Genomic DNA, 21195 nt, shown 5'->3' with positions numbered 1-21195 from the left:
AGAGAGCTGCGCGCGCTGTTGTTGTATTGCCGGACGCTGGAGTATAGCGGAGAAGTGGATTGAGCGAGGGGCAGGGTTGGACGCCGTGGTAACGAGGGGGAACAACAAATTTGTCTTGGAAACGACAGGGCTATGGGAGTGCGAAAGCGAATGGAGGTATAACGAGGAAACGAAGACAATGTTGAAAAAGTATGGTGGTGGAGCAGGAGAAGTTTTAAGCAAGAGAGAGGGAGCGGGAGAGGGAGAGGGAGAGGGAGAGGGAGGGAGAGTGAGAGCAGCCAGAGAGCGAAGGGGAGGGACGGACAGACAGGAGACAGAAGAGTAAGTAAGAGTAAGAAGGATAAGGGAAATCCGGGCAGCGCAGCGCAACAGGCGGGCTGAAGGCAGAAATACGGGTCTCTTACAACACGCCAACAATCCCCCTCCACCGTGAGATTGAGTTGTTTGTCTTTCTCGATTTCTAATCTCTTTCTTCGTCTCTTCGCCTATAATTCCCATCGATTGGGCGCAAAAAGGGCACAACGAGGGGAGAGGCAAAGAAAATTCAAAGTGAAGCGTCCCGTTCAGCTTTCTTTATTTCGGGCCCGAGAATAGCAGCAGCAGCAGCAACAGCAACAGCAATAGTGACCGCAACAACAAAAGCAGACCAAGTCGAGGGCGAAGAAAGGACCGACTCGATTGAAGATGGGACTTCCTCCACGTTTAAGGATCCAAAGGGAGAGAGAGAGGTTCCAGCCTGTGGCTGTCGGAGCCGTCTGTTCCTGAATTAGGTTTGTGGTTTGTGGTTTGTGGTTCAATATGGGAGGAAGGACGACGATTTTATTATTTTTATTTATATTGATTATTTTTCTCCCCATTTCCTAGCTGCATCTGATGGTAGTTTTGAGTGATGATGAATTGAGATGAACCGAATTGACATGAATGTCCACAACGCATGATTGAGTACTTCGAATCGATTGACAACAACAAGGTATTGTAACTTGCAACTACGTAGTGTACCCCTACAAACCCACCTTGTCTCCCCACCCCAGACCACTTCCAACCCTGGGTTCTAGGAATCGAGTCTTTGACTCTTCTCTTCTTTACTATAGCCCCCGCATCCTCCCTCCTCTTGATTGTGTAATACTCAACATCATGATGATGGTGATTACTCATGAAATCACACCCTTGTGGGAAGCCCAGTCTCAATACCTATAAATACCTGGACTCCCTGGACGGCGACTTGACCCTCCCCCCTCCAGCCTTGCATTCTGGGGGAACGGAATCTTTCAATAATCGTTGTCATGATGAATCACCCTACAGAAGGGGATTGACTCGGTTGGTACAGTACTTGCTATGAATAACTACACTAGCTATCAGTAGGTTCGACCTCAAGGGACCAATGCTTAGTCTTTTGCGTTCTGGTGAGGACAGAGAAGGACTATACATGCCGGAGATCGGTCGATAGGGCCTGTACTGTACAGACTGTATGTACTGTACGTACAGACGAGACAATACCATACAGCAGCATTTCTGTCCCCATCACTACTCAGTGGAAAGTGGATGCTGCTGCTACTGCAACTGCATGCACGTCCAACCGACAGAGAAGAGGTGTCCAGAGATAGTCAGATATAACTAACTTACTATCTGAGTTAAGTGGTTGGTGGTGTAGGTGAGAGACTGCTGACGGTTCCCTTTTCCTCCTACTGTAGTCGCCTACCAACCAGATTATACATAGTTATCTCTACTCTGTACAGTTACAGAGTACTCCTACTATACTGGATACTCTATACTTCCGGTATGGTGACAACGAAAAGGATCAAGGACCCTGGAGCTAGGCAGGACAAAAACGGATTCAACCCTATATGGGAAATGGGGGGGGGGGGGGGGTAAGAGGACAGGGACAGGGAAGAAGAGAAGGGGAAGGGGGGCGCGGACATCCGGTGTGAAACCAACTATGAGTAATGGATCGCGCGTAGAAAAACTTGGCACTGCCAAATTTCCCGTCCAAAAAGTCGGCCAAAAAAAGAAAGAGGAAGAGGATCTTGGTGTATGTCCTCGTATGAGTACGGTGACTGTACCTTGACTCCTGTCATGATGCAATTTCTCCTATAAATAATGTCTCCTCTCCTACGGCGGTATGGAGTACCTACCGTACCTACGAGGACGACTCTTGTTTGTTTCCCTGTCGACTTGGCTACTCTACTAAGCCGGCTTTGCTTTGCCCCATCCGGGCCCCATAAAACTTACCGACCCCATCGTGTTGGTCCCCAATGGAGATGAGACCATTCTATCTGGATCGTCTCTCTCATTCTACTCATCGTCTCTCCTGAGTCCTCAGCAATGTCGAAAGAGGGGACGGATATCCTGACTCAGGTGCTTCTAATCTAATCGTTATCCTTGATTATCATTGAAACAGTGGCGGATTCCTGCCTGCGCAATTTGGTTTATCCCCGAAGAATGTCGCACAGCCATAATCGGTCCACCGGGAGACCACCGTCTGCATTCCAGGATTGTCTTCGGTCAACGTCAGGCGGTGGGATCGAATGCAAGTGAAATGTGTGACAGTTACAGAAGTAGTGAGCTACTTCATGGATGAGTGGAATAGCTGGCTGCAAAAAAAAGTCAGCAGCAGTTTTGCAGCACTCCAGCCACCCTATAGCTGTAGCCACCTACCGGCCGAATGGGATATCTCTCCCGGTTCAGGTTCGTGTCTATATGCCGACTAAGGGGATCGACTCTGCAGGCTGTGTATGTTCGGTAGGTATGCCACTAGATCTATTTAAACCTTGATAACCCTCATGATGAGATGTTGTCAACATATCGACTGTGCATTGGCTGAACGGAAAGAACTATGGCACCATAGCTTGGTGTTTCTCCTGCGCACGGGGAAGTCAAGCCCTTCCGACGAAGAGTTAGGTTTTTTTTTTTTTTTTTGGCGTCAAAAAAAAGAAGTGTTTATCAAAGTAAACTTTCGACAAAGAAGAAAAAAACCCAGACTGGATGATCTGTAACCGAAGCTAAGAAACACAGCTGGGAGAGCGGTCTGAGAGTCGTGCTGGAGCTGTCATATCTCGTCCGGCACCCGATGAAGAACAAGAACGGCCACTGCCTCCCACACCCACCCCCTGCGTCCAGTCCAATTCGACAGATCTCGTCTGCAATGCTTCTCATCCTTATTTTTTCGTGGCTGATGATGAATTTCGATTGCGTGATGCATTTCTGATTTGGATTCGTCCGATGCAGACGGAGGAAAACACGTTATTGATCTGCTGCTGCCCTTGACTCAAGCCCAAATGTACGCTGTAAGGTAGGGGGATGTGCATCCCTTGCGAACCCTAAGCGAGGTACGTATTCCGGTAGTTCAGGTAGTTGGTGTCCGGCGCCCATGTGCCCTTCTGGATGGGCTGAATGGGCGGGCTGGCTGGCTGGCTCCAGCTGTGTTTGGCCCTTTGCACACGTCGCACTATGGGGTCATCAGTGCAGCCGGCCATTCTTATCCCGACCAGTTCGTATCAGGTTTGTCGGGCGGGGAACAATGGGGGACGTGTGCTCTCTGGTCTCAAGTATTCCAGTAGTTAGTTACCTGGTTTTACATGGTACGGAGTACGACTCTACTTATCAATCGGATTGGATCGATCAATTCCGCCCTACCGCCACATCTCCAATGCAGTGGCCTTAGGCTCGCCAAAATCTGTTGCCTAGCCTGCTCTGGGGTAAATGCCCAGTGGCTGGCTTGAGGCTAACGGGGCTGGTATAACATGATAGATACCCTCCCACTACACGACACGCAGTCTCGACCTAGTACAGTACAACTCCAATCCCATGACTGCACATACCAATTCAAATTCAAAGAAAGAGAAAGAACTTCATATGCTCCAAATAGGTTTTAATTTACAAAGTGACCTTCGGAGGCACAACAACCGGGAGACGGCCCATCACATCCGTCTCATCACGTTTGCCCATTAGCCCCGAGATATCCTTCTATCTTGCCGTCGAGACAAGCAACCTAGTGGGCAGCGGGAGTCTCCTCCTCCTCCTCGAACCAGCTCTCCTCAGCGGGGGCAGCCTCGCCAGCGGCGGCCTGACCCTCAACCTCGACCTCCTGGCTCTCGTAGGACTTCAGCTCACTGGCAAGGTTGGCCTCCTCGGGGGACTGGGGAGCGGCAGGGGGGGAGAACTTCAGGACGTGAGCATCGGCATCGCCGGCCTTGACGGGGGTGGGCTTGTAGGCGCGGAGTTCACGGAGGTAGAGGTCCTGAACAGGGTCGGCTGCGAAAGAGAGAACGTTAGACTTGCATCGGTGGGGAGCACGTCGGGCCGAACATCGCGAGATCAATGCGACTCCACGACCGGTTCCCAAGAATCGACAACGGCGGCAGAACAAGGAGATGGATCACCTACCCTGACGGATAGCGGAGGTCAGGAAAGTGCGGCGGGCAACCGAAACCTGTTGCCGAGAGACGCGGGTGAAGAGAGAGCGCTACCAGAAAGGGTCAGTCACACGGAGGAGGACTATACCACCAGCCACGGAGGGAATATTGCGGTGAACTCACGGAAGCTCTGAGAGACTGGGACATCATCGCGGCGGAGAGGGGGGAAGATAGACGAGGGGAAACTCGAGGTGGGTGGGTTTCTGCGAGGAGAGCAATTGCTGTCGTCCGTGATTGAAAGCCGATGTTGAGAGTTCGACGTTTGTTCGGGAGGCTTCGGCTTGGCGGGCTGAGTCAGCTGCGGCTGCGGCTCAACTGTCTTTCAGGTCAGGTGCTTTCTGCCTGCAATCCTCCGCTTGCTTACCTGATTCTCCTCTCACTTCACTCTCGTCCTTTTCGTTCTTTGTCCCTCAACCTCCCAACTCCCTCCTCCTCCTTTCCCCTCCTCTTGGACAGGTCTATTTCCACCACCTATCCGGCCTCTCTTGTCTGAGAATCCGACACGTCTACGTTGCTCTGCTCGTTTCTGGTCTCGCCGATCTTAACGTGCAGCTGCTACCTGTCAGGTTCTGCGGCCCATTTTTCCGTGAGAGCGTAATCGTTCACGGAGACCTTGACTGGTTCATCGCGGTCGGACAAGCTTGGCCTCAAGGCGTGCGAAGACCCTCGAGTGACGGAGATTGATTAGTGACGGCACCTCCCCTGGGAACGTGTTATCTTGAGTTGGGGAACTGTTCGCAGGACGAAGAGTCCTTTACCTGTTCTGAAAGGTAAAGATGCATCAGTTCACCATGGAATCTGATCCCATTTCTGAGGTGTAGGCAAGGTGTCGGTGGCAGCTGGTCTGGTAGTGGCCTTGCCTGCTCATCGTCCAAGCCCATGTCTAGTCCTCATATCCTCCTTCTGCTGGGAGTCATCTTCATCTTGCTTGGAAAGGGTTTGCAGCAGGCTAACATGAGAACGAAAGCCAGTGAGACGCAGAGACGTGACTTGCTCGCGAGACCTCACGATCCGCGCCGCTGCTCCGTTTGCGTTGTTGCTGGAGAGGGTTTGAATCCTCTGTTGACGAAGAACAGTCGCCACACTGTTCTCGCCGCTTTACATTCGTTTGTGTGTGCGCAAGAGTTCCGCGAAAGTCAAGCCGGCGCCAACCCCACGACCCATCGCAGAGAACACGATACGAACAGAGAAAATGGCCACCCCGAAAGCTGAGCCGCAATGGAAGAAGAATCTTTCCGCCCACATCATCTGCCCTGAGTGCAAAGAGGTGCCCCCGAACCTCGAGTTCCCCGGCTCTCACGAAACCGTTTGTGGATCCTGCGGGCTGGTGCTTGCTGATCGAGAAATCGACATGCATTCCGAATGGCGTACCTTCTCGAACGATGACCAGAACAACGATGATCCATCTCGTGTCGGAGACGCAACGAACCCGCTGCTCAACGGTGACCAGTTGGAAACTCAGATTGCCAGCGGTGGCTCGGGTCGAGTGCGCGACCTCTACCGCGCTCAGAACAAGCAGTCGAGTGAAAAGGCCAACAAGGCCCTCCTGGCCGCGTACAAGGAAATCGGCGCGCTCTGCGACGGTTTCAACATCCAGAAAAACGTTGCAGACACCGCCAAGTATCTGTTCAAAATTGTCGATGACGCCAAGGCTTTCAAGGGCAAATCGCAAGACGTGATCATCGCCGGTTGTATCTTCATTGCCTGCCGTCAATGCAAGGTGCCCCGTACGTTTACCGAAATTTTCGCTGTCACGAAGGTCACGCGCAAGGAGATTGGACGCATCTACAAGGCTTTGGAGAAGTTTTTCACGGCTCAAAACCTCGAGCGGATCAACGCCGTGGTTTCGAGCGGTGGTGTCCCAGATCCCAACGACACCTACACCGCGACCACCTCCACCAAGCCCAGCGATCTTTGCAACCGTTTCTGCAACCTTCTCGATCTTCCCTTCCAAGTTACCAGCGTCTCCTCTGCTCTCTCCGATCGCGTCACCACCATGGGTGATCTGGCCGGCCGCTCTCCGCTGTCCATCGTGGCCGCGTGCATCTACATGGCTTCGTACCTGATGGGCCACGGCAAGTCCGCCAAGGAGATCTCCCAGGTGGCGCACGTCAGCGATGGCACCATTCGTGGCGCATATAAGCAGCTTTACGCCGAGCGTGAGCGCTTGATCGACCCCGAGTGGATCAAAGAAGGCAAGGGTGACCTGAAGAACCTGCCCGCTAGCTAGATTCATATCCTCCCTCCCTTCCTAACTGAAGCAAAAGCGTAAGGAACCCCCGGGCGGCCGCGTTCTGCCTTCAAGATTGCTCTGATCTTTCCCACCTTTAGCGTCCCACAATCCTCCTTCCCCGAAATCCCCGTATATCTAGTTTCAGCCTTTAACCACTGGTGCGCCTCAAGACCAAAAACAAAACAAAAAAAAACAGACCAAAAAAAATCTCAAATTAAAGATACCCTTCATTTTCAAAGAATCATTACTCTCCGTACTTTTTTTCCCTCAATCTCACTCTCTACCTTTCTAATCCTTCCTCCAGATCCTCCATTAGCAAAGAATCGAGTTATATATGCTTTTGCCGCTATGAATAGCACAATGAAACAGTATTTCCGCGACAGTTTGTGTGTCTGTCTCTTTTCTCTTTTTTACGTTCGAGTTGCCTCTTGAGGTGCTGCGAGTGATGCCGCGGCCTATGCAAGTTCCTTTGTGTCTGTCTGCTTTACTCCCCCCCCCCCGGGACAGTCCGTCCTATAGTTAGTTAGATCATGCCTTCTCATCTCTTTTCTGTGCGTTGTTTGCCCGGTCAGTTCGTCGTTAGTCGTCAGTCAGTCAGATATGGATAACTAAAACTAGATAAATGTCATCCACGTTAGGTGTGAGAAATACAAGCAGACTCCCGCCGATTTATGGAGACACGGACCTCCCTACCTACCCTACCTACCTACCTATCTCCTGGGTATCGGTGGATTCTTCTTACTGTTGATCTGTCAAGTTAGTACGTATGTACGTAGGGACCGACTGTAGGTATTGATCCCGGATGTGAATATGCCGTTCGTTGTCTACGCGTCTAAGGGTAGAATGCCGAGTTGGGGACCTTGAAGGGGACGGGAGGAGCTGAGCTGAGCTGAGCTGAGCTGAGCTGAGCTGAGCTGGAGGCGTTAGGGCTTGAGATACATAAGTTCGCTGGCACGTCACTTTCATCGGTGGCTTTGGGAGTGGACGAGGGGCGGGACTGTGACTGTACGTGCATGTACACTCAACTCTTCTACTCATGAGGGCAAATGGGCGATGGTAGGGGATATGGATGTGGATGTTTGGGGGTGTGTACAGTACGAGCAGCAAATTGCAAGCTGGAGGTTGTTGAGTGAGAAGGATAGATGCTGGTCTTACTTAGGATGGCAGCAGTTTATGGATACTTCATCTATTGTTGTGTATACGTATTGATCTACATGCAGCGATTCAGTAGTGCAGACTGACTGGCTACGGCCTTCCTTGTACGCAACAACGGTGCAGTTTTGTTTTCTTGCTCCTGCTGTTTGTTTTATACACGGGTCCTATCAACTCGTATTGGGTTCATAAGACAGACAGACAGACACACTAGCACACAGAACAAAAAAAGAGATGATTAAGATACTGGGGCAAGAACACTGCATGCGATTGTCTGATGCTTCACTGTCGCTCATTCCTCCTCTCTCCATACAACGTCTCAGTTGTCGATGGTCTCGCCAATGTCACCCTCCGACGGCCTCTTGCCGTCAGCAGAAGCTGATAGTCGTGCTGCGATATCGTCGATGGGCGATCCGTCAGGCGGGGACACGATGGTGGGTTTCCCGGCGTATAGATCGTCTGTGGTGACAGGATCGACGGCAGGGGCCGGCACGGCCGTGCTGTTGTCGTCGGCCAGCGGGATGGAGTGCTTCGCTTCGGTGAACGTTGGTTCCGGTACGGGCTCGGGCAGGGTTTCTTGCGTCGGGCTGACGTCCGCTGGGGCTGCAGCTGGAGCGACGGCGCCGGGCGATACTGGCTCGTCCCGGGCTTCCTCTTTCTCGAGAGCGGTGGCTGGAGCTTGGGGCTCGGCTGATTCACCGGCAAGGTTCTTAGCGATGGGAGGTGCCATGGGTTCCGGGGCGGTTGTCTCAGAAGGCGACGGGGCTGTGGTCGGCTTTTCGTCACCGACGGTCAGGGTTCCGTCCTCACCCATTTGCCACACGTTCCAGGTCTCCGTGATCTTGACCTCGGGAATGGTCGGTAGCCTTGCGGGCGTCTTTTCGACAGCTGGCTTTCGCCTGGCGGGACCACGGGCACGGCCTTTCCGGGCATCACTGAGCGGTACTTTCTCGGCTGGCGCCTCCTCTTCCTTCTTCTCCTGTGGCTTAGGGGGCGCTTGCGGGCCGAGCTGGAGCCGCGAGTTCAAGTCGGACAGGAACCCGGCCTTCAGAGCGGCAATCTTACTTCCACCAGGCCGTGCGGGAATGGCTGGCTTGGGCTTAGCGGCAATATCCTTGGCCTCTTCAGGGCTGGCGCGCGAAAAAGCTTTGGAGGGCCGGGCCGGAATTTGCGGCTTCGGTCTGTCGGGAATCGAAGGAGGTTGTCGCTTATCTGTAGGGGAAGTGACCGGCTTCGAGGAAGCATCCACCGGAGGGGCCTGTCCCGGGCGTTTCAGTGGGCGGAGGGGAATGCTGGGCTTTGAGGGAACCTCTGGGCTCTTGACCTCTTCTTCTGCCGGTTGGACTGTCGTCACTAGCGTATGACTTTCAGGTGCATCTTCCCAGATATCTCGACTCGGAAATCGCTGCTTAGAGATCTCCGGGCGTGAAGGCCTGCCTTCCCGATCGTCCGTTCCCAAGATGTGTGAAGCGACTTTGTGAGCGTCAATCTGAGGCGCCTGGCTCTTGCGATTCGACTCCTGCTCGGGTGTTTCGAAAGCCTCCTCCTTGGGGATGTCCGGCGTAGATACAGTGGCAGACAATTGCAAGCTGTTAGGCGAGTCCTCCCAGATATCTTGGCTAGGAAAGCGGTGCTTCAATTGGTCCGGACGCTGCTTGAAGCGCTCTGCTGGAGTGATGGGCTTCTGGTCCTTAGACTCGTCCTCGGGGAAAAGAGGTTCGTATTCCTCGACATCCTCAAGCGGCGTATGCGTGCCTTCGTGCTCGTCACGCGAGTTGTATCTCGCCAGAGCTGGCATACCGCTGTGAATGCTAGCCGTCCTGCTGTTCGAACGACTGTGGGTCACGCTTGGAGTGCGGCTTCTTCCTTCGTAGTCTACACTGCCATTGCGGCCAAAAGTTGGCGAGACAGCCGGGTGCTGGAAGGCAGACTCCGGGCGTACTTCGTCAGCTGCCAGGATAGATTCCACCTTTTCTTCCTCGAGATCCAGATTGTGAGTGAGCTCCTCGGGGCCGGGAGTCTGAGCGAAACCATCCGGATGATGCAAGTGGTGATATGGCTCGTCGACATGAATCACCCGGGAGTGAGTCGATTTGTCGTCAGTTTCCTGCTCTACAGCAGTCTCAGGCTGAGCTTGTGCATCGGTAGCCGGAAAACTCGAGTTGCGTAGAGGTGACTCAACAGCGAGTCGAGAATTACGACGCGAGTCGAGTCCCGGTGACGCTAGCTGATGTGTGTACTCGTCGGAGGCAATGTAGCCGACCTCCTCATCGGGAGTTCCCGCCAGGGCAGGGGATGTACCTGTGCGTCACACAATTAGAAACTGACATTAATAAAAGACCTGCGAAAGCTTACCAAGCCCAGAACCATTCACTGCAGAGCCACGGACAATCTTGTTCAGATCGTCGCTGCTCAAGGCCCAGTCGGGCCGTGGTGTACCAACACCTGGGCCATATTGGCCTTGCTCCTCTCGAACGAACTCTTCCGGGTGCTTCTCATACCAGGCCTTCTCGAACTTGTCGTTTGAAGGAACACCATGACCGTGCAGACCATAGCTGCCAGGAGGCAGAGATGCCTCGCGGCCACTGCGAGTGCGGTGATGGTTGCGTCCAGAGCGTTTCTCCTGGGGTTCCAGGTAAGGGCTCGGGGATGGAGCTTGCACATCGCCGGCATTAGGGTACATCGGGACTCTCTGTCCGATCTCCGGAATGCCATGCTCCTCTCCGTGGAACGACTGTCGACGATCCGCGGACATGGTTGAGGAGTCACCACGTGAGCCGCTGGCTCGCGAGTGCAGTGAGCGGGTGGGCCGCTCAGGATGATCGTCATTTGAAGGAGATGGAGCACGCCCCAGGCCTGCTGCTGCAGCCTGACGGGAGTCTGTACGTGTCACAGCCTGCACCCTTGCCTTGGCGCTGGAAGTGGGTAATGACGGTCTTGGCGCATGAAGCTTTAAATCGCTTCCCACGTTCCGGGTCTCTGGCGGTGTAGCCTGCTGGGCCTCGGACACATTGGCCACATCCAGGTCCTGGTATTCAATGCCCTCTTGACCAAGCGAAGGTATCGTGACACTAGGGGGTCTCTGGGGTAGGTCATTCGAGGTAGTTCGTTTCAGGCCCCATCCGTTGGGCAAATCGTTCAGAGGAGACGGGGCGTAGCTATCAGGAAAAGGAGATACGGAGCGCTCGGCACGATTGGATGGACGAGGAGGGATCTTGGGGCCTTCTGCTGAGGCGGGCGCAAGATTCTGCTGTGGAGACCTCGACGGCCGCGGGGGAATGGCGGGGGCTGCTTGTGTAGTCATGGCGGGTTGCTAGTAAGGCAAATGACAGATTGAATCTGAGCTCGAAGGTCAACTCTGGCAGTCAAGTCAGTTGATTACGGATCTATGGGGGATAGAGATCCCCAGTCACATGAATCCTAGCGAGGGTGCGTGTCAATGGTTGGGCGGGTGAAGACGCTAGCACAGGGCAGCTTTGCATCGGTCACTGTATATGCGCTCGGTTCGCCATGGAAAGGGGGGAAGACAGTACGTAGTCTATTGTTTGACGGACTTTGGAGACAAGATCGAAATTCATGAAAAGGATATTGAGATGTGAGTGGGGAGCAATCTAGGGCAAGGAATGTACATGTTCTCCAAGTGAGTAGATAAGGTAGACGCGATGCGTGGCCGATCACCTTCTTTCACCGTTGACATTCCCCGCCATCGCCTTGACAAAGACATGAAAGATTTGGAAATTGGAGGGGGAACAGTCGACTTTTGGGGACTCTGATAAGAGCAGTAGAAGTGATTCGCTTACCGGTAAGGTTTGAGGGTGGTAAAAGAAGTATGCGAGGTGCTATGCTTATGCGGGCGAGCTTTGGAGGGAGTATTGGCCCAAGTAGACGGAGACCAGATGGCGTCAATTGGATGGGCAGTAGGGGGAATGCGGAGTCGAGCAATTATAGTAGTAGGGAAGATACTTAGGAATCAGAGTAGGAACAAGGAAGTAAGTAAGTAGTAGTAGATTGATAGAGTATAGACGAGGGGAAAGTTGTGGGAGAGTGGGATGAGAATTCAGGGAGGAGGGAGTTCAGCAAGAAGCCGAGGGGGAGGAAAGATGGGACGAAGATATGATGTATGACTTGGGTGAGACTAGACTAGATTAACTACTGTAAGGTAAGGTAACTTACTAGGTAAGTTACTCGTTACTCCCGCAAAGTGGCCGTAAAGACAGACTAACCGCATTCTTTCCTGCCACGGCCCACCGCCCCGTCGCGTGACGTTCTCTGACGGCGCAGGCTGTGAGCCAACGACCCCTTGGTTGGTTGCAATTACGCCCGTACTCGAGTACAGTACGGAGTACTGTACACTGAGAAGTTCAATTCAACACTTTGAACCTTGAACCTTGAATTGCCAGGACCAGGTCCATTTTTTAGGTTTACCATTTTCCTCTCGATCCATTTCTACCCTTCGTCATTGGTGCTCGATCTTCGTGTCCCTTCGAATCTTTCTTTGAGATACCTGCCCCGTTCCACCATCGTGAGACTGATTAGAAGCTCCAGTGTATCGATACTGTAGGTCATTGGATCAAGCCAATGGCCCGGCCAGATATTAACAGCAAAAACATCAGCCAGAGGATCCTCAAACAGATCTACAATCGTTGGCATCGCATATCTCGAGGATTTCCCCAGTCCCTTCCGCCTGCATTGTCCACTCTTGTCTACTCCTCATGCGCGGGACAGAAAATCGCAGGAGAAGATTCGGCTACCTATAAATTTAGGCACCTTAGTATTCCCCAACAATGCGCATCTAGTATTCTTTGGTCCTGCGCCGGTGGCATCCACGAGAGCTCAATAATAGCTCATACTGGCCAGCAGGGCCTTGCGGCCCCTCCCCCTCCCACCTGTCGAAACTTGGTATCAACCTGATGATCCGCCGTCGAACTATTTTGGCCCATTCCGTCCGTCACGAAATATGAAGGGAAAAAAAATCCCTCGCCCTATTTCGTGTGACAGTGGAGAGGACTGACTGGCGTGAGAGCTGAAAATCCCTCTCTGCATCACACCTTACCCCATACTGAAAAGGAGCGACAAATTGCAGCCAGAGACAAAACTGCGGCCGGGCCAGACCATGGTCCAGATGAGCTATGAGCCACAAGCGCCACGCTGGTGGTGGTGGTAACTTATCTACTAATTGATTTTCATGCGACAGCAGCCCCGGCTGCCAGGTACCTTGAGTTCAATTTTGACTACACTGGAATTCGAAAGCGTGTTTGGTATCCGTGGTCGTAGCATAGCTGCTACTTGATAAGGACGATTCGGCTTCAGCTCCCCAAGTACGGAGTACTCTGTATTAAGCAAGAGCTTGCACCCCTTTTTTCTGGCGCAAATGCCACATCTACAAGGACCTAGTAAGTGACCCCTCATGTGGCGGTGCAGGCTGGCTGCACATGGGCCTGATCGCCGTTTTGAGGGTTTGTCGGATGTCGCACAGCTGATGTGCTGGGCGAGTAAGGGAGGAAAGAAGATGCAGAATATCCCTCATGGTGAACAGGAAATATGCATATCATCTTCAATCAGTCAGTCAGTTGCAGAGGCTTGGGCCCCTATATTGCCAGCAGACATTGATTTTTCCGATAAATCACTTCAAGTGTCATGACCACGCCGAGACACAATGAGGAACTACTGGAATTACAGAGTAAAAACTGTACAGTACTCCGTACTTCGTATTGCATCCAAGGTGATTGTATCGACTTGGATGTGACTGGCCACAACCTCCGTTAACCCCCCCTCAACCAGGGCCCCACCAGCCCCGAGGCGGTGAACAGCCTGGACTCAACCGGCTCCACATCATGATTGCATCATGAAGCCCATCGCCGCCGTTTGGCTTATCGTCCACGGGGTATCATCCTGGGCGTTAGCGATAGGCGGCTTTTTGGTTCTGATAAACAAACGCTGCGCCATTTGTACTGACTGGCTCCAACTAATACTACTTGGCCGCAGCGACGAGTATCTAGATTCTTATCGAATTAATACGATGATAGATAGGCAGTGATCATTCTAGAATCAATACGGATTCAGGTGGCACATAGTATTCTCCAGAAACAAACGTCAGCATACAGTAGCCCTGTGAACTATTATACAACCTGTTACATCCATCGAAGTCAATTCAGAACAGACAATAGCTGAACCCCATCCTCCAAGAATGCGCCTAGATGCCTACTCCAACAACCAATATCAACATATCACCAGATCCGACCTCGACTCTCCGCTTTGTACAGTACAGCACAGTGAACTACATACATAATATCACGCCTCTTCCCCCTTCTTAAGCTCCCGAGCATTCCGATACGCAGCTATCAGCGCCAAGTATCCCCTATGCAAGGAAAAAAGGCCACGAGGCAGAATGTCTAGTTTCTAGGCACTGCATCCACACAAACAGACAATCCGGCCCCCGCGGCCCTACCAGCGAAGACCTCAGCTCCAGATGATGACTCGAAGGTCCCCATTCCCAGGGCCCAATCAGCGTGATTCCTGCGTTCTTTATGTCGAAGCTACGGACAACACATGATAGGGGGGCTGTCCCAGTATATCTATCGATAGGGTTGGTTACTGTACTGTAGTACTGTAGTACTGTAGTTGCCTAGCTGGACAACGAAGCTAGTACTGTCAAGGAGAGTCTTGCGCAAGTTTCCCCACTCGAAATTCATACGGCGCGGAGAGGTGAGAGAGAGAGAGAGACACGCTGCCTAGAAAACCCCCATTGAACGTGATCTGATCATTCCAACTTGTTCACTCCGTGCATGCATGTATAGGGTCAGCACAGACGCCAACCGCGCCGCCGCCGGAAGCGCGGGGTAAAATTGGAAGACCTCCTCTTCTCTTAACTCGATGAGGAGAACGGAGGGGTAAACGAGGGGAAAGAGGGAGAGGTATGACGTATCGAACTTGCCCCTGAGGATGCACTAGTGCTCTTCCAAGTTGTCCCTTAGGCATATCCATTGTTGAAAACTGGAAGAAACTTGGGGTTGTTGTTTGCACTAGTATGGTAATATGTGCGCGGCTGTAATGTGATGATTGAAGTAGTTGTGCACGACGAACAAAGCTACCCGGAGGGGCATTGCTCGAACGCGATAGAAGTTTAAGGCTGGAGATGGTGCAGGAACCAAGCTGATTGAGTGGCTGAAGTCCGGCTATCGCATGCCCGTGGTTATATTCATGCCATGCATGATGCCGTCCGGGTGGTCAAGGGGGAATGCAAACAGCCGGGCAGGCACTGTTCAGGGCCAGGGCTGCGGTTCGAGAGAAGGTAGCCCGAGCTTAGTCCACTTCTCCTGGGTGACAGATTTCCCGGAGCACATGCTATTGGCCTTGGAAATAGCAAATTTCATATTCATCGCCAGGATGCTGGTAGGTAGGGTATTCGCTGCGGTGAACTACTAGTTGTTACAGGATTCATCTAAACTCATCGCGAAAGACCTCAACGAGGTAACCGATGCCAAAAATAAAGCAGACCGATACAAGGCAAGGTAATAGGAATGGCTCAAGCAAAGCATCAGCAGCAACCTAGACTCCAGCGAGGCTGAATAAGGTTTCACGAAAAGCAAAGCAGAGCAAAGCGAAGCAAAGGAGTGCATAGCCCCTCCGTCGCAGCAAGAATGCGATATCGGCTCATCATCGCATCACACTCAACTCCAGCCCAAGAAGCCTTGCATTCCATTTTAGACTTTCTGACTGAATGAAGTCGCTCGTTAGAATCAGCTTGTCATTGACCCCGGGAGAATGCTCACATTGTATAAGTTGGTTTCTCCCTTTGGCGCAAAAGCCTACGGCCTCTACACAATCATCTGCGCAAGTCCTTGGCCACCCAGTGTCTTACTGCTGACAAACTCTTGACTCTTCACGGCCGCGAGCGCGTAGAAAATGGCCGCAATCAGGAGAACAACAGCCGCAGCAATCAAGCTGGTGGCATCCTTGAGTAGACTGAGAAACTGCACCACACTCATAACGGCGTACATGCCAGCACGCATCCAGTTGGTTGTGAACTTGCGGATGAATTCATCGAACTTCGGCGAGGTCGGGCAGATTCGGAGCAGGAAAGGCACTTCGGTGAAGATGAGAATGAAGGCGGAGATACTGTACAACATATGTGAGCTCCAGCTTCCAGTTGCGGGATACCAAGCCACTCACAGACACAGGACGCTGAAGATGATGATCACCGCATTGAAACTGAAGATGTTGGCGATACCGAGCGCCAGGCATAGGATGATGCACACAACACCCGTCCTAATTTAGATCAAGTTAGCGCTTGTGGCCTGCGATTCAACGTCTCCCAACTCTCCCTCGTGTATAGTGCTTCGTAAGGCTCTTCAGGTATTGCGTGCGCTCTTCGCTTTGGCAGGCGGGTATTGAATGAGCTCCCATCACGGAGGCGCCAAGCGTCCATGCTGGGGGCCAGGCAGCAGTTATTCTTTTGCTTGCATTGTAGTTGCGAAGCTCCCAGTCGGTTGAACTGTACAGAAGTCACTGAATAAAAAGAAACGCGACATACCATTGACCGTAAATACCTAAGCGATAGTGTGTTAGCTCTTCCTGTCTTCGAATCAGTCGAAGTGTAAACAATGCAGGTCCATACTGAAGTTTCTAGTGCGGAACTCCTCGGCGAGAGTCATGGCGGCGGCTCAGGGAATTTTTGGATCGGAAAAGGCTTTGTGTGGTAACGGGGACGTATGAAAGTAGGTGTGACCGGTTGTGCGATATCAGATAGATTTCTTTTATGCTGATCTGCAGTATCCTAGGTTGGGGTACGGAGTAGATTGTAGCGCGATTGACAGTTGATGATGGGGCCAGTTTGTCTATCCGACCGACCTCCTCACCGCCAAGGCAGAACCGGGGCAGAATCGAGGCTCCCGCATTACTGCCACCCATGGTCGACGCTCCGCCTTTCAGACAACATTAACATCCTCTGCAATTATTGCTTGCATCGACCTCTACACCGCGAGTCTTTTCATTGGATTGCGCCATAGCTTGCTGCCTGGTCCTCGGTACGGTATATGCTCTGTTGTACATACTCCTCAGCCTCTGCATCCCCCACATTTGACCCTAGACATGGAAGCTGTTTCCAGGCATAGCCGCAATGCTTCTAGATGTAAGGAGTCTCCGATGAAGTAGTGGTCGTCTCCCGCTAATGTATGATAGCTTCCCGACCTCGTAGCACGACGAAGGGTCCACTGGACCAGATAGACGAGTAAGCAGACCGATGTACTCTGTCAATGTCAAGGAAAACGCTGATGAAGCCAGTCCACTCGGCACCGAGACGGTGAACACATCAAGGCAATCCAACCCAGCAGCTCAAACCGAGGTCTTTGGTGTTTCCTTCGAGAATCTGGATCCACTTGCTCCTGATGATCTGCCACCTACTGTGGAGAAAGACCTTTCCTTCCTTCTTCGCTATGAGATCTATCACTCCCTGTCACAGCTGGACATCCCACATGCATTGCGCTCCGAATTCATCGTTCCAGCCTCCACCGAGTCATTATCGTCAACTCTTCAAAAACTGGAGAAACTCCTAGCGGCGGGTCATTTCTTGCTGGCAGCTCATCTCAGTGGAACAATATTGGGGTCTTCTCTGATCAAACCCACAGACATCAAACGCATCTTTGCTTTGTTCTACACCCGGTTAGCATGCCTACAGCTTTCCGGGAACAGCATCATTGCCGCACAGGAGTCTAAAGCCCTCGAAGACTTGACCTCTGCTTTCTACTACGTGGAGCCATTGCCTGATAAATCCGACAAGGGTCCGAGCTACCCTCGCCATATTGTGCCATGGCCTCTGAGGGCTTTAGCTGTGCGACTTCAAAGTATAGGGTTCGGCGACTCTCGAAGAGGCATTGGCGGTCTTTATGAGATTGGCCTGGAGGCAAGAAGGGAGATCTTGCGGGCAGATCTTGATCCGGCGGAGCGGCAACTCTGGAGGGAACGACTCGCGGACTTGGGGATCCGGAACGTCAATGCACTGATCGAGATGGGGGACCTCAATGCGGCCAAGCAGGCACTCTACAGTTTGCGCATGTCAGGCGTAGACAATGAAACCCGCAACGCAAGGAAGGCGCTCCTGTTGGTGTTGACCGGCGATCTCGACAGTGCCAGGCTATTATGCAGCGAGGGCAGTGAAAATGATCAGGGCTTCTTCAACGCCCTCTTCAGTATGGCTGAGGGCCAATATGGCACGGCAGCCGACGAATGGCGCAGTCTTCTGGAGCGCGAGCGCCAGAGACCCGACGAAGCCATTATCCAGCAGAACCTAGCAGTCTGCTTGTTGTACACTGGTCGACTGAATGAGGTAAGCTCCATAGTGCGCGATATTGATGGATTAGCAACAATTCTGACTATGGCTCTAGGCTCGTGAAATTTTCGAATCCTTGATACAAAAAGAGCATTCATTCCCGAGCCTCGTGTACAACTTATCGACTCTCTACGAGCTGTGCTCTGAGAAGGCTGGGAAGCTCAAAACAGATCTTGTCGAGATTGTAGCCAAACAACCAGTGACGGGAGTCCTGAACTTGGACCGGCCAAGTGCAGATTTCAAGATCTGATGTCAATCAATGACAAAGGCCGCACAGTATTGAAGAACCATTCCAGCCCAACCCTCCTTGTCCATGTGCTTTGGCCAAACGAAATCAAACATCTTACCCTAAGCCAGACGCCATAACCTCGATTCATAATTCGCCAAGCCATGATGTAATGATATGATGATATTTTCGGCCATTCACCATCACAGAGCCTCCTTGATGGGGGTCAGATTGACCGGGGGTTTCTGCTTGGGCCTCCTAATGATAATCTTATCGCCTTCTTTCTCCCATCCGAGCTTCTCCATTTCCACCAGCCTCTCCCACGTCAACCCCTTCTCTCCGGTACAACCTTCTGTGATCCACTTGCTATCGGCACTGAGATAAGCTTTACCCACAGCTTTGAGCGCGTGCCTTCGGACCCGTTCCTCAGCCCAGTTGAGGACGGCGCGGAGGTTGGAATCTACTCCCCTACGAATCCGCCAAAATATAACCCAGTCATCATGTGCCAGCGCGTGCAGAACTTCATCGACCACGGACGAATTGAATGCATGTTTCCTGCGCGCCCGTGCACGCAGCTCATAAGCGGCACCCAAGTCCTGTTGCCGGCAAGCAGAGTCAAGGATTTGGTACGTGATAACCTCCTTCAAATCGGAGTCTGGAAGTGGATGCGACGGAGTGTGGAGCTTTTCCATGAGGTATCGGAGGGAGGGAGTATACGATGGAGGATGTTGGGCTCGGATGGCGATCTTGACGGAGAAGAGGTGGACCTGTTGGGAGAAGATGATAGGGATTGTGGATGCAGTGGCCAGGACGGCCTCCCGGAGCTTTCTGAGGGAGAGAAGGATAGTAGATAATTCTGATGCTGCCGAAGGAGTGGATGTTCCTGTTGGTTTCGTGGGCAAGGAAGCAGGCGGGTTCTTGGTTGCGTCATCCGAGGCGCTCCTGGGGAGGGATGTCCAGGCAGCGTCCATATCCTTCGCATGGAGGGCGCAGAACTCCATATATCTTTCAACAATACTTTTATAATATTCCTTTTGAGCTTTGTGGTCTAGCAATCTGCGCATGTCAGCCCGGCCGGAGGTGGGGGTTGGAAGGCGCGCAGGCGTACTTCCGGTCTCCTTTCGATACGAAGCCCACCATCTCCAGGGAATCTGCCACGGGCTTCAGACGACTCCCGGAAGTTTTGCGCATCGGGGGCGCTCGACTAGTCATATTCAAAGGAGCGACGAGATGTGTAGAGCTGGTTAGATTGACATCTCGAGGGAAGAGGGAGACGGAATGGGGATGAAGCTACTGTATGCTATCGGTCGTGTTTGCAGGGTTTGCGCTGTTTGTTTCTGTGTCCTTTGCCCCCAACAATGCCCGAGGAAGCGGCGAGTTTCCGCTGAGTCCCAACCGACTTTCTTGTCCTCATCAACCTCTTTTTTGGGTCGCGGTGATTTTAGCGGGGGTTCCGGTCACTCCTGGGCTATCTGGTCTTGAAAGCGTGCCACTTTGGGTATCCAGTTCAGGGTCACCGGTCCCCTTCTTCCCTCGCCGACCTCGTCGACAGAATTGAAACAATCCTGGAATCGATCTGTCATTGTACATACATACCTACATACAGTATCCGCAGGCTGCATGTGAAGAAGATGGCCACTCGCCAGCGTCACTCCACTCACGGCCAAGCGAAGGTCCCGGGCACGAGTCAGCCTGCTGCTGTGGCAGCTGCTGTGCTGGAACAGCCTCCCAAAGTCCTCAAGAAGCTGCTTCACTGGGATGAGCTCCCCCATTGGCAGCGCGACAACCAGCACATCCATAGCGGGTATCGGCCGGCCTCGGCTTCCTTCCTTGGTTCCTTCCAGTCCCTGACCTATCTTCACAACGAAACGGTCAACATCTACACGCACTTGCTACCGTCGTTGCTGGTCGTGCCGGCGGCCTTCGCACTGTATCGGGCACTAGCCCCCCGGTATGAGACGGCGACGCAGGCGGACGTGATCGTCTTCGGCTGCTTCTTCGCCGGGGCGGCCTTTTGCCTGGGCATGTCTGCCACCTACCACACGATCTCGAACCACTCACCCGTGGTGGCGCGCATTGGGAACGCGTTCGACTACGCGGGCATTGTCGGGCTGACGGTGGGCAGTTTCATCCCCAGCGTGTACTTTGGCTTCTACTGTCAGCCCGCGCTGCAACGGCTCTACTGGAGTATGATCTGCACGATTGGCCTTGGCTGCGTCGTCGTCTCGATCTTCCCCCAATTCCGGACGCCAGGCTGGCGACCGTTCCGGGCGGCGATGTTTGTCGGCATGGGCCTGTCAGCGGTGTTTCCCGTGATCCACGGATTAAGCCTGTACGGGCTGGAGCAGATGACACACCAGATCGGACTCGGCTGGCTGGTGCTCCAGGGTCTCCTGTACATTCTGGGGGCAGCGATCTATGCGGCTCGGGTCCCCGAACGCTTGCGACCCGGCCAATTCGATCTGTGGGGAAGCTCCCATCAGATTTTTCACGTGCTGGTGGTCTGCGCCGCAATTGCTCATCTGACCGGGTTGCTGAAGGCGTTTGATTACAGACACAGCGGGTTCGCCGCCCACTGTGCGTGGAGCTGACGGTGATTCGCCGGCAAGGGGATCGAGGATCGCACAAGGGGTCTTTCGCTGGTCACCATCTTCGGAAATCTAGCCATACTGGACCTATTTTTTTTTTGTTTTCTCTTACATTAATCGCAAAGATGAGCTGAGAAATAGACGCTGACGTCAAAACACGGGACACGAGACATTTTGTCTAACAATTCAATTTCCACATTGTTTTGCTGACCATTGCAACATTCTATAACTGTTGAATTCTTAAGGGTTTCCATTCA

At 52.7% G+C, this 21195-nt stretch overlaps 7 protein-coding genes across 7 annotated transcripts; 3 read left to right on the top strand and 4 right to left on the bottom strand.

The window, feature by feature from the left end:
- Nucleotides 1-3699: 3699 nt before the first annotated feature.
- BO86DRAFT_385209 (ATP synthase subunit H) lies at nt 3700-4645 on the bottom strand. Its single transcript, XM_025671055.1, has 3 exons — nt 4536-4645; nt 4384-4462; nt 3700-4251 (listed from the first exon to the last, which is right to left on the bottom strand). The coding sequence occupies exons 1-3, from the start codon at nt 4557-4559 to the stop codon at nt 3989-3991; spliced, it is 366 nt and encodes a 121-aa protein (XP_025533117.1). The 5' UTR covers nt 4560-4645; the 3' UTR covers nt 3700-3988.
- A 959-nt stretch (nt 4646-5604) lies between these two features.
- Nucleotides 5605-6642, top strand: BO86DRAFT_301488 (transcription factor SUA7; the record flags this gene model as incomplete). The annotated part of the gene is made up of 1 exon (XM_025667492.1): nt 5605-6642. The coding sequence occupies one exon, from the start codon at nt 5605-5607 to the stop codon at nt 6640-6642; it is 1038 nt and encodes a 345-aa protein (XP_025533116.1).
- Nucleotides 6643-8116: 1474 nt separating this feature from the next.
- BO86DRAFT_395000 (uncharacterized protein) lies at nt 8117-11101 on the bottom strand (the record flags this gene model as incomplete). The annotated part of the gene is made up of 2 exons (XM_025673269.1): nt 8117-10098; nt 10153-11101. The coding sequence occupies 2 exons, from the start codon at nt 11099-11101 to the stop codon at nt 8117-8119; spliced, it is 2931 nt and encodes a 976-aa protein (XP_025533115.1).
- A 4075-nt stretch (nt 11102-15176) lies between these two features.
- BO86DRAFT_385205 (Tvp18 family protein) lies at nt 15177-16537 on the bottom strand. Its single transcript, XM_025671054.1, has 5 exons — nt 16415-16537; nt 16331-16346; nt 15970-16065; nt 15570-15915; nt 15177-15513 (listed from the first exon to the last, which is right to left on the bottom strand). Exons 1-4 carry the CDS (start codon nt 16449-16451, stop codon nt 15615-15617), a joined length of 450 nt encoding a protein of 149 aa, XP_025533114.1. The 5' UTR covers nt 16452-16537; the 3' UTR covers nt 15177-15513; nt 15570-15614.
- Nucleotides 16538-16970: 433 nt separating this feature from the next.
- Nucleotides 16971-18374, top strand: BO86DRAFT_301520 (uncharacterized protein; the record flags this gene model as incomplete). Its single annotated transcript, XM_025667496.1, has 3 exons — nt 16971-17026; nt 17080-18121; nt 18180-18374. The coding sequence occupies 3 exons, from the start codon at nt 16971-16973 to the stop codon at nt 18372-18374; spliced, it is 1293 nt and encodes a 430-aa protein (XP_025533113.1).
- Nucleotides 18180-19602, bottom strand: BO86DRAFT_329161 (uncharacterized protein). Its single transcript, XM_025668666.1, has 2 exons — nt 19459-19602; nt 18180-19406 (listed from the first exon to the last, which is right to left on the bottom strand). Exons 1-2 carry the CDS (start codon nt 19560-19562, stop codon nt 18554-18556), a joined length of 957 nt encoding a protein of 318 aa, XP_025533112.1. The 5' UTR covers nt 19563-19602; the 3' UTR covers nt 18180-18553.
- A 109-nt stretch (nt 19603-19711) lies between these two features.
- Nucleotides 19712-21109, top strand: BO86DRAFT_80576 (hemolysin III family protein). Its single transcript, XM_025677701.1, has one exon. It carries the CDS (start codon nt 19982-19984, stop codon nt 20939-20941), a length of 960 nt encoding a protein of 319 aa, XP_025533111.1. The 5' UTR covers nt 19712-19981; the 3' UTR covers nt 20942-21109.
- Nucleotides 21110-21195: the final 86 nt, after the last annotated feature.

This window comes from Aspergillus japonicus, assembly GCF_003184785.1.
Source record: "Aspergillus japonicus CBS 114.51 unplaced genomic scaffold BO86scaffold_2, whole genome shotgun sequence".
Taxonomy (NCBI): Eukaryota; Fungi; Ascomycota; class Eurotiomycetes; order Eurotiales; family Aspergillaceae; genus Aspergillus; species Aspergillus japonicus.
The sequence above is the reverse complement of the archived record's forward strand: the minus strand, read 5'-3'. Positions and strand labels throughout refer to the sequence as shown.